At 35.7% G+C, this 12587-nt stretch overlaps 1 protein-coding gene across 2 annotated transcripts in view; it reads left to right on the forward strand.

Annotated features, from left to right (window-relative positions):
- The window catches only part of unm_sa41569 (un-named sa41569), a 66254-nt gene that overhangs the window by 15841 nt on the left and 37826 nt on the right, over positions 1–12587 (forward strand). Inside the window, exons 4-6 of one of the 2 annotated variants that reach the window (XM_088629698.1) lie at positions 680–782; positions 10108–10210; positions 10887–11043. In XM_088629698.1, the coding sequence (XP_088485824.1) occupies positions 680–782; positions 10108–10210; positions 10887–11043 (363 nt within the window). Of the gene's footprint in view, positions 1–679; positions 783–3615; positions 3739–10107; positions 10211–10886; positions 11044–12587 lie in introns of those variants that run through there. The other variant, XM_088629699.1, reaches the window with a different exon arrangement.

The raw sequence follows: 12587 nt of genomic DNA on the forward strand, positions 1-12587 counted from the left end.
AGCTTGATTTCTTTCCATTAAATTTGAATGTCTTGGTAAATTGTTCCATGTTTTTTTGTAAACTATTGCATTTTGTTATTCATGTACAGTTTTCAAATACAAAAAACACACCTACCAGACAGATGGAATCAAGTTCAGTCTATGTTTTCCATAGTTTATATTTAAACAAATATATACAGTATATATTTTTTGTTTGCTCCTGAATCAATTTTAATTTTTTTAAAAATTATCAGACGTATACAATATCTAAAGGTTGACCAGACTTTTTACACAGTATTTTTTTAATCCACTTATCAGTATAAAAATGGGTTAAATTGTTAAAAGCGAATTGTTCTACTCAAGCAAAGACTTCTGGCACTCTTGTATGATGGTGGACTAAGCTATATGTTAGATAACTACTTTTTATACCCACTTTATTTAAATCATATGTTATGGATTGTTAATAATGTGACCATCATTGTACCTTTAATTTTTCTGTATCTTTACTTTTAGGAGACTGTGTCTAATCAGTACGTTTCAAATAAAATTATGCATATTCTCGAATGTCATTGATTTGCTGAGGGATCACGCCAGCTCATTCTTCATGTCCTGGCCTGTACATAAAAAGTGACTTCTTTATAAAGGACTTCTCCAGCTCCTGCTGTGAACTCACAGTACTTGTTTTTCCTCCTGTCCTCAGTGGCGAGAGTGGCGCAGGGAAGACGGAAAGCACCAAGCATCTGCTGAGACACCTCATGGAGCTGTGCAAAGCCAACTCTCAGCTGGAGCAGCAGATCCTCCAGGTTAGTGTGGAGCACAAGTGCCAAGGGTCCTGGAGCTGCTTTTCCAAGGGTTGCTTCTCTCTCATCGAACCTAACCAGATGAAAGTGCTCATACTTTACATGAGTCTGTAATCACAATAATTAGAATATCTGCATGCTTCTGTTTCTAGCTAAATTTTGCCACTTCGGCGCTGCCCTATAATAAACTTGATGGGGACAAAATTGTACCCTTTTAAAGTTCTTATGTACTCTTGAAGTCTGGTTTCGTTCACGCCACTCAGCATTTCAATTTCATGTGATTTTTATAAGCTCATTTCCTGATTTTTCTTTGGTACTCCCTGATTACATTCATAAGGAGTAGTAATTTTATACCCTGATTGAGAGAGCAAACTGAAAGCAAAGTAAAAAGATTTTTTTTTTGCCAGTAATGATCAGTTTATCCTATGTGGTTTAGAAGTCCGCAAATTATAATGTATCCTAGTTAATCCTTTTTATTCTGAAAGTAATACAGGAAACTTCTACTGCTTACATTAAATTGTGAGATGTTACCGTCTATTGTAGCTTAGAACCACCAAACCAATATTGTTTTCTGCTACAGTCCTGGGGAGATTTTGATGTCTCTGCTAGAATAATAAAGAAAACAGATTATCAATTTGGAGATCTGCCTTCTGCAATGAGAGATCAGTGCACTCTCAGAAACCAACATTATGCTCTCAATAAGACAAATGGGCCTTTTCGGTAAATCGCATGAGTTTCTTAGTGCAGTGTCTCTGAGATCACATGTGGAGAGATGAGAAGAAGGCTATTATTACTAATACAAAATGGTTGTCAGTCAGTATAAAATTCCACTGATGACTTGGGAACGGAGCTGTAGTGTAGCACTATCTCAAGCCGTGTTAGCTGTTTCAGCAGCTGATGTAAGTTAAAGAAAATGAGAGGGGTGAACATACAGTATAGTACTTCTTATGCTAACCTCTCTCTGAGAAGCTCTCACCAGAATATACGCAATGTACTTTAAGCTTTATAGCTGTGGAAGAAAAGCAGGTAATATTTCTTAGGTGGCATAAGTTATTTTGACATTTACAAAAACTATTTAATGTAGTTAAAATTTAAACTATGATATACTCTCATGCAAAATGACCAAAGGTATTGGATTCAAGGAAATGCTTAAGAGTGAGTCGTGTGTGAGAGCCTCATTGCTCTCTGTAGATCCGTCCCGTTGCCTGGTGGTCGCAGTTACAGTCAAGAGTTGTGCTCTTCAGATGGTTAAAACCAAAGCTTTTTGCACTGCAGTCTTCTAGTGGAAATGGTAGGCTTGGCAATACCCATGTCTCATCCACCTGATACAGGTGCTGGGGATTCCAGGAAGAGAGAAATTTGCTTGTGACTCAGACACGTAGCTTAACCTTTCAAACATGTGGCTACATGCGATTTCTAGACATCTGCAGTATGCCTTGTTGTCGCTGAGTAAAATTGACAAGGATAACAGAGAAGAGTAAATCTGTATATGAATGCTGGTGAGCAAATGTGCCCTAAAGGATAATAGAGAAAAAAGTAAAGGTTTATTCCATGCTGAAAAGAAACACAAGAAACACAGGGTGTCATATACCTGAAGAAAGATCCACAGCCAAAATGTTGTTTCTTTTCTTCCCTTTTCAGCATGGAATAAACCTTTACTTTTTCCTTTGCAGCCTACGCATGCCGACGCAGCAACCTACTTGAACTACTGAAGTAGTTTAATCTGTACCTGTTTGATATCTAATCCCTGACAATTGATCTTAGATTAAGGCAATTAGCAAGTGGAATTGTTTGTTCTGTGGTAAACTGAAATCTACAAAAACAGGGGTGAAATTGCCCTTAGAATGGTGATCATTTCATTATAGGGATAAAAAGATTAGACAAAAAACAATTACCAGTTGCAATTGCAATCTGTACGAAACATTACTCTCACAGAAGAGGTATTTTTATAGTTTTTATTTGCACTGAAAAATAAGTGGCTAAAACATACTTTATTCAAATATAACAGCTTGATGTAATTTATTAAGAATGTTATAGTGAAAAAGCAATTATTCTCTCATAGTTTTAACAAAAGAGACCCCAAGTGTTGCTGAGAAAATTCTTCATGTATAAACATTGACAGGCGAGCAGTGTATTGAAGAGAAACCCGTTTCTCATCTTTTGAACAATTAACATTAGAGGGAATCATGTCACTTTATTATTTCCATTAAAGAAGTATCACGTTTTGTTGCATCATGTCTCTGAAGAAGCTGTTTGTTTAGAAAAGCCAGACTGTTTTGCCAAATTTCTTAGAGTTGCTGTTCCAAGGGTAACACAGTGCATCTCCAAAAAAGCCCTAATTTTGTTTTATGTTGACAACTGCATACAGTATACTGTAATAGTATGTCCCCCATTGAAGCATTTGAGTACTTTTGTGTGAGCAGACGTTCTCCAAAGATAATAAAGATGAGTGTTGATGTGGTCACTGTGGAATATTTTTTAGCCTTGTATGATAACTTTTTAATTCTATACAAGTGTTTTCACTACTGATCTACTTTCTCCCAGTGATGGAAGTGGCAGCTGGATGATGTTTATTAAAACTTTAGTGCCAGTGGCAGGTTCCTTGTATTTTCTTTTGCATCTCCTCCGGCGAATATGTCATGCATCTGATCTTGCTGAGTTTATAATGTCACATATTTTAAACATGAAAGGAAGTTTCTGTTTCTTTAAAATCAGATCAAAGGAATTTCCAAACCTGTTCTGCAGGTCAGGCGGACATGTCACAAGGGCATTTTTATAAATGAATGGTGACTCAACAAATATGCTTCTTGTCCACCCTTTTTTGTTTGTGTTATGATGTGAAAGATTATTTTACACAAGTTGACAGTTAACTCTAGTTTAATGTTATGTTGACAAGTGACATGGACTTTGGATAGTTTTGTCTATGGGATGTATTTGTGTTAAGTTCAGGAAAGATGAGGTAATGTTGTTTTATTCCTTCATTTTATCATAGTCTAATTTATTCATTTTGTGAGATATGAATTATTTAAGTTATGTATTATTCATATTATGTTGTCTGTGTATGATGTATCTTAATGTATTTACATTCTATACGACTTGGAGTTTGCTATGGGAATGCAAATAAACAGTATATCAATTGTTAAATGGGTGGTGCTGTGGCTAAGGATCTGTGCCTGTGGCTGAAGGTTGCTGGTTTGTATCCCGTGGCCGGCAGAGGAATCCTACTCTGTTGGGCCCCTACGCAAGGCCCTTATCCCCAACTGCTCCAGGAGTGCTTTATAAATGGCTGACCCTGCACTCTGACCCCAAGCTTCTCTCCCTGTCTGTGTCTCATGGAGAGCAAGTTGGGGTATGCGAAAAGACAAATTCCTAATAGAAATTGTACCGTATATTGCTAATAAAGTGATCTTATCTTAAAAGCTAGTAGAAAATGGCTTGTTCGGGTATCAAAGACAAAGGGTGCCTGGGGCAGTTATTAGGTTCTTTGTGTACTACACAATATACTTTTATAATATAAAATCGTTTATTTTTATGAAAAGATTGCAGTTTACAATATCCTGATGTTCTTTACAGATACAGTCTTCTCTAAGATGATCAAGTGGTCTGTTTTGAAATACATTACACTAAACAGTGATTTGAAGGAAGCTTAGCACTTGTTCCTGAACAGCAGCTTTCAGTTCGTCATTGGAAAACACTGAGCCCATTCTGACAGGCATATCCCACAGGCGCCCTGGTCAGGTCACATGGCATGGGGTTTTAACTGTCGCCACTATAGATGGGTGATTTAAATTGTTTAAGGCAAGACAGCTGTTATTTGGAAAAGTCTACAAAATAAATCTAATTTAAAACAAAATCTGAAGTTATGGGGGAAAAAAAAACATCTGAAATGGAATTGTAACCAAAGGAAAAGGGAGAGAAATTGTTAGAATTTCTGAAATGAATTTGGTACAGTACATGTAGTCCTCTCGGAAAAGAGTTTTAAACACATTTTGGAGAACAAGTGTTAGAGAACTGTAGTACCTTCTAATCTCATCCTCTCCTTTCTGTTATTCTGTATTTTTTAGCCGCTGAATTAAAGATCAATTTCTGTGTGACCTCAAAACTTATGGGTTTTGTTTCTGTTATGGTGAAAGGCTGTGAGGAAATTGTGAAATGTTTTTCAAAACTTTAGGAATTACTTTCCATCGGTCATTCTGAGAATGGCATCATCAGTGTTTAAAGTAAAAAAAACACTTGATAGTGTTACTGAACGTCAACAACAGTGACTCTGAGGTACTGTTCACAATTGAAGTACCTGTATATTTTTGACATTTCACAGAAGTATACTCCCAAAAAGATATCAAGTCAGTTTGTCTGTTTTCCTTTTATTATATGAATGCATAATGTTGACCATAGAAACAAGTAGTTTTCTATTATTGATCACTAATATTTCTTAGGAAACATTCTGTTAAATAAGAAATACTCAGCTTTTCTCTTTGTAGGAATGTGACTGGGTGTGTTTGGACTGAAATGTTCTTCCTTGTGTTTCTTGTATTGCGCCACTATGATGTGCAACAATATTATAGCCTGGTATGGTGCATGCAGTACTCTGTACATCTCTGAGAGGATGGACAACTTTTGATTGGAGTCTTTTCAGTGTTGTGGAATGACCCTGAATTGGATGAAGTCATTAAAAAATGAATGGATGTTATAACTTCAGAATTCCATGGAAAAAATCATTATACTCAATATATGCAAGTCATTTTTATGCAAAGGTTTTACAGTTCAATCAGAAAAGAAACTGTATTTTAAAATATTTTTATTTGCCATTAAAACTCTTTTTTTTAAGGTTTCAAGTTCATGCTACAAATTAGTATATTTCTTCACAAGTATAGCTATCATTAAGAATATTTAATGTAAATGGTGCCACATATAAAAGGAGATATTAATTTAGAATGTGTTGATCAGTGCTTTTGCATTATAGCTTTGAGTAGTGAGCTACTGTATATAAGGAAAATGAGTAGTGCTGATCCCAGGAAAACATGTACAGTACGTTTACAACATTAATAGCAAATGAGTCTTCAGTCCTATTTGTCATTTACCTTTGTAAAGTCAACTAAGAATATTTGGTGCTGTCCAGCTGAAATCGCTAGTTTTGTGGTGTCATCGCTAAATGAATATTCAGATATGCTGTCCCCTCTATTTTTTAGTACTCACATACTGTAAAGTAAAAATTTGGAATGATATTTTCAGTTTTAATTTGGTACAGTAGCAGCCAAGTGAACTTTGAGGATGATTGACTTGATTTTAATTGAAAGTAATCAAAATAATTTGTGGAGCTCTTCTTTAATGAGTTAGACATACCTGTAGCTTTCCAGACTTGATTGGAATTTAAAGCTTAGTACTACTGTCTACAAACATGTTTTGCATTAACCCTGCAAACCAATTTTCTTCTTTTCTATTAGTCCTGGAAAGCACTTTTAAGCGTCATAAACTGTATCCTGAGGTCTGCAGCCTCCTTTGAGTTTAGTATGATGTTGTGGTTCTCTCAACGTCTTTACCATAGCCTCAGAGTATATACTGTAAATAATGTAGAGTAAATTAAAGCTTGCAGTGCTGCTGGTGGTGTTTTCTAATTATAGATTAAAAATTGGTATGACTGGTTCCATGTTTTTGTCAAAGCATGCAAATGTAGTCTGTTTTTTGCATATGATATTAAATGTCCACACTGGATAGAATGAGGTAGGAAAAGACAGTGTGTTGACTCTGCTGTGTGACTGATTGAGATGAGGGACGGTAACGAGAGTTAAGTGCTGGATCTTATAAACAGTTGAGAAAGAAATTACTTTTTTACAGTCATTGACCAGGTTTAATTACATTAGCTTCAAAGAGAGCCTTCTTAGCCTGTTGGTATATGTGCCAGGGTAAACACTGTATTTTTATATCATTCTTTGTCGATTTGCTTATAGAACAATGTATTTTGAAAGTACAATTTAAAAAGCTTGCCATTACCTTAAAGTACTTTTCTATTTTGGAATTAAAAAGTATTTCATTTCAACAGGAGCGGGAGACTTGCACTAAGACATACTGTAAATGCAAGATAAAACAATTTTCTTTTTAACAATTCAAACATTTCAAAGGTGTGGTTAATAAAACTGAATAGAGCTGCAACTCTTTTGATTATATGGGTGTATGTTGAACTTTTATCAAGAATTGAACTCTTACCTTTGGGCAATGCACACTGACTTGTATTCTCCTATTGCCTTTCTTCAATAAAATAAGCTTACTCGGGTAACACAATGACATGCATGAAGTATATGTGAATTATTTGGTCTTCACCTTAACTAGGCATTTGGTTACAAAATTGTACAACAGAAATGCTACTGTAGTAAATGTCAAGTTCCAGGAACATGAAAACTGACATAGTACAGCCACAATGTCTGTCTTCCACACACGCTCAAGATCTATTGATATACAGTACGATGTTGATACAGTATCTCTTCTGTTTTCAGTAAGTAGTGTTTTTTTTTTTAGATAGACATTTTTCCAAGTCATGCTTGATCACATTAGTGTTACTTGTAAGACACGTGTCTTTATTAATTTCTTAATCATTTTGTTTTTTTGTGCTTTGTTCTTTTGCAATCCACAGAGGTCACAGCTGCTTATGTTTGGCCATGCATAATGTCAATACAGGTGGAAGAACACGTTTTGCTCTTGGTGTATCCTGTTGACACTACAGTGTTGGGGTGGAGCTGGAAAGGCAGATCTACTTACTGTGCATTATTAGCAGGTTGGCTTTCAAAAGGCTGCACTAGCTTTCCCATGAAACATCAGGCAGTGAAGTCAAAAATAAACTTATTTTCAGGGGGGACTGAACATTATAAAAGCATACCAAGAAAGGCAGCCCTTCGGTAACTTTCAGGGAATCCTAAGAATGCTAATGTAGTAGTGGTATTTAGGTGTTGGCTTAACATGTTAAAGGCTTCTGCCATTAACACCTCCCCTCTAAGCAGTCATTTATTTGCATATATAAAGCAGAAAGCCAGATGATCACATTAATCAGGACTTTCTCCTTTGGCATGGTGTTGTTTTGGTAACCCCACAAAAAAGCCTATTAATGTAATAATATATAGAAAGCCAAAAAAAAAAGTACAGTAGTGGTACATTCTATCTAAATTAGCTTCAAGTTTGTTTTTTTTTGTCCAGAAAGGTAAAATAATAATATATAATAAAAAATCATGTTGAAAAAAGCAACATTCAGTGCTCAATGTAGAATGTCTACTGCAATCATCCTAAAGGAAGTGGTGATGTGCATTGTTAATCCAATAAATTGTTAATTTATTTATATTTATTAAGGACTCATTGGTGGCAGCATCTCTGGGGAATAAATACTTTGATTTGTGAGTGGTATACAGTACATTCTGCAGATGCCAACTTTGTTTTCCTGTGGAGGTTATAATACTTATAATTTTCATTTAATACTGCAGTTTCTCTATTTATATAGTATATAAGCAATATTCAAGGAGTTGTAGTAGTTTATTAGCAGAGGACAAACGGAATCAGACATGGAACATCATAACACCTCCGAATCTCAAACACTGGGCTTGACCACCACTGATGTCATCACTACTTAGAATCCAAAAAGAGAAGTGGTGGTTGTTGGCGATTCCATTCTCTGGAACACAGCAACAGAAATTGGTAGCAAGGACCATGAGACAGCAACATTGTGCTTTCTCTTGGGAGTAGAGGTGACAAAAAGTCCGCATAGTGTACAGGGCCAACAGTTACCTACTGGACTTGCTGTTGTCCATGTGGGCACAAATGTGATTGGTATGAACTGAAAATTTAATCCAGTACAAATTGAAACTACTTGGTAAGATGCTGAAGAGCAGGATTTATTTAGTAATTTTCTCAGGAATCCTTCCAGCACCAGGCAAAGGTGAACAGTTGCAAATGTTAATGTGCCAATCAGTGGATGTTAGATGTTATGTGTTATGTTATTTTTAGGCCCCATGAAGAAAGTTGCTTATTGTAAAAAAAAAGGATTGTTGTATTACTGTGCTACAAAAATATTTCTGTTCATGAATCAGTCCAAAGAACCACATCAGCTACATGTATTCTAGAATTTAAAAAATAGTCTGCAGTGAAAGGGTGAAAGACCTGAACCTTAATCCGGGAAGATAATGGGACCTGATACAAGTGCTCAATAACCTAATAGGCAATGACAACATCAATGAAGCAACTCAGGTTGCTTCAGAATGAACATTGAAACATAAGCCAGAGAAAACAAGTGGATACTATGTGCATTTATAACCTGGAACAGGTGGCCATTCTGTGCCCAAAGAGTTGTGGGAGTATGGAACAAACTATGCAGTCATGTGGTTGAAGCCAATACCTTGGCATCCTTTAAAAAACAGATGGATGAGATCTTTAAATCGGTAACCTGTAACTACCAAACAGACCAGATTTATACAGTAACTTTATGTAAATCCTTCACAAACTGTGAAGATGCATGCATAGACTATACATTGAGTGTGTACTGTATGAAGTTACATTCTAGGTGATTAGGCCAAAACATCTTGTTTGCCAGAAAACATTTTTCTTCATTGCAGTTTATTTTAGCTCTCATGCTCAAAATATATTAGAGTGGCTGAATTCTCCTCAATCAATTCTCCAAATATACATAATTTTGTAGATGCTGGTGCTTTATTGCTTATTTTACAAACATATCATAGTGTCATACATTCTTCCCCTTTACAAAAACAAGGTGATTTTTAAATATTCAGATATTAAGATTGTAATTCTTTCATGAAAACGATACCTGTCAAATATGTTGGCATGGACAGATACTGTATAACAGGTTTTTAAAAAACTGTTTAGCCATGCAGTACAAATATTTAATCAGAAGGTATTTGCTGTTATTTACATAAACATAACACTGGAATACTCCTATATCTCACATGCCTATTTTAGAATAGTAATTATAATCTTTGTTTAATAGCCTTTAAAGGCATTCATCTGTAAGAGATTAGGTATATTTGACAGATAGGAAGGTCCTGGCAAAACCAGGAAAATAATTCTCTGTTGCTGTAACCTGAGTGATGCAACATCACTAAATGATTTTTTTTTATTTCAACATTTTCCCACATTTCATATGCATATGAAATATTCAATAGATTTTTTTATAATGCAAGGTGTAATTCTGTTTATTCTTGCCAGTATTTGTAAAGGAATTCCAACCTGAGATGATTAGTACATACTGTAAAATAAAAAAAAAACGAATTGGTTACAGCTTTATTTTTATTTCAAAACCTACTAAATTCAGAAAAATCTGTCTTTTATTTTGCAGGTCAATCCTCTGCTGGAGGCTTTTGGTAACGCTCAGACTGTCATGAATGACAACAGCAGCAGATTTGGAAAGTACATTCAACTCCGTTTCCAGAGCGCGTCAGGTGGGGTTTCACTTCTGTTCATGGGTTTACTGGAAAGATTTCTGGTATTGTGGGCATTTGCATATGCATAAGATATTGAATGTTTGTGTCGGTGTCTGTACCCTGTGACTGGCATTCCATCTCAGGTGTGTCCTGCTTGCACCTGTTGCTTTTCCAGGGTAGGCTCTGCCTCCCCCAAGACCCAGTACTGAATAAGGCACTTGGAAAGCAGATGGTTAGATGGATGTACTCAAAACTTTCAAAGAATATTTCTTTCCCATTATTTCAACTAGTTTTTAAAAAGTGGTTTATTATCCACAGCGCAGTTTTGTTCAATACTAATGACAAGGTCTTAGACGGAAGCTCAAGAACTCACCTTTATGAATCTTCAAATCCGGTATATTTTAATATTATTCAAAATAAACTTTAATCCCACCTTTGTAATGTTGATTTATTCATTTTTTTTATTCAGACTCCTTCCAAATTATTCAAATATTGTCAATAACTTATCTATGTTGTACAGTATTTTTTAAAGACTCAGAAGTACTTTTTTGCTCTCATTTGCATTGAAAAGAAACTGTCAAAAACTGTGGAGAATGGAGAACTTTTTGTTGTAAGCAAAACATTTTTTAAGCTTAGTTTGGGCATTTATCGGTGGCATTTTTTTCTGTTTCCACGGAACATTTAATGTTTGCAGTAAAGGGTGCCAAAATCAATGAATACTTGCTGGAGAAATCGCGTGTGGTACATCAGGATGAGGGGGAGAGAAATTTTCACATCTTCTACTGCATGTTGGCTGGGACTTCCAAAGAAGATAAGGAAGTCTATGGACTCTTGGATCCAACCCAGTACAGGTGAGTTACAATTTCTTGTCCCCACCACTGAAATCAAAAGTTGATGTTGGTTAAGAGGGAGCTGTCTTCAGTTGCATAATTTGATTGAAGTTTTACACAACTGTTACTCTTTCTTATCATGTTAATATGTTCTTTAATACATCACGTTTCCTGGGTGTGTGCAGACTCATTGTTACATATTTAAGGCTAGAAACTGTCACTCAAAATAAAAGGTGGTTTAAATATTTGCTGCTTTTTAATAATAAAAAGGTTGCCTTAGTAAAAAGACTGCATATTGTCAATCAGCCCATATTATCAGTGGTTAAAAATATAAAAGCAACTGTGGTTGTTTGTGCCTGTAGATTAGATAAGCTTTAAATTCAGCCTCGCATAGTTGCTGCTGTTAGAAAAAAGCGTTTTTGCAAGGTGTTCTAATTTAATCCATGCATGTCCCACCAGGTTTTCTGTTTCATTGTTGCTTATAGAGTACCTGTGCTAACAGAGCACTCTTTTACTTTTGAATATTGATTTATCTGTGTTAAGAGGGATTACATCTTTATTCACATTCATAAAGGAATGATGTTCCTTGTATTAAAAATAATACAGATAACATGGCTGTTTATTTCACAAAACCATCCTCTAATGTCTTGTTCAGTGACCTCTGATGCAGTGTAAAAGGGGTAGGAGATCTTTGATTCTGATGTTCTGTTGTGATCCCACGGCTTGGTATTTCAATCTGGATCTGTATACACAACTAAAAATGAATCAAAGTAGAAGCAGTGTTACCTCCTTGTAGCTGATGTCATCAGATAGAACTCTGAATCTAAGCAAGGATGGGCCTGATTAGTATTGGGAACGGAGACCTTGAAGGAAACCAGGTTGTTGCTGTAAGTGATCTTGGTGGCTCAACAGGTGACACTCTATCCTCTAGACAATAATTTTCAAAATACACTGTGCTATTGGAGCCGCCATCCTTTGGATAAAAGTACTAACAATCTTCTCATTAAAGTTACTCTTTTCATATGCATAGAGTGTTTACCCCCAGAGTCCTGACTAATCGCTGTGGCCTTGCACAGTCTAACCTCCCTAAAGTTCCTAAAGCATTGTCTTACTTCTCCATCTGATCTACTGTGTAGTGGTGCTGCTGGTGCAGAATAGCTGGTGCACATCACTTGGATGGGCACTGCACTTCAGTGGTAGATGAAGTGGTTTAAGGTACAATATACTGTATATACAGTAGATACACCCCACTCCATACATCTTTTGCAGTTAATTCCAGATAGTTTACCATGGAAAGCAAGAATTGCACTGAAACATATTCCTCTTTAATGCTGTGCTCAGTATAATAACATTTAATGCAATAAATTCATTTGATTTGTCAGTGCTCTGCTTTCTCTTTATTATTATACACACCTCGGTTAAGTCCAGAGATACCTCACAGTAACCAGTTTTAACATATTTTGTTATTTTAGCAGTAAGGAATGTTAGTGATATTCTTAATGTGGTCTTAGAATGAACTTCCTGATCTTTCTTAAAGCAATTTTAAAATGTAGACAATGTTTAAA

Source organism: Lepisosteus platostomus, chromosome 4, assembly GCF_059453375.1.
Source record: "Lepisosteus platostomus isolate fLepPlt1 chromosome 4, fLepPlt1.hap1, whole genome shotgun sequence".
Taxonomy (NCBI): Eukaryota; Metazoa; Chordata; class Actinopteri; order Semionotiformes; family Lepisosteidae; genus Lepisosteus; species Lepisosteus platostomus.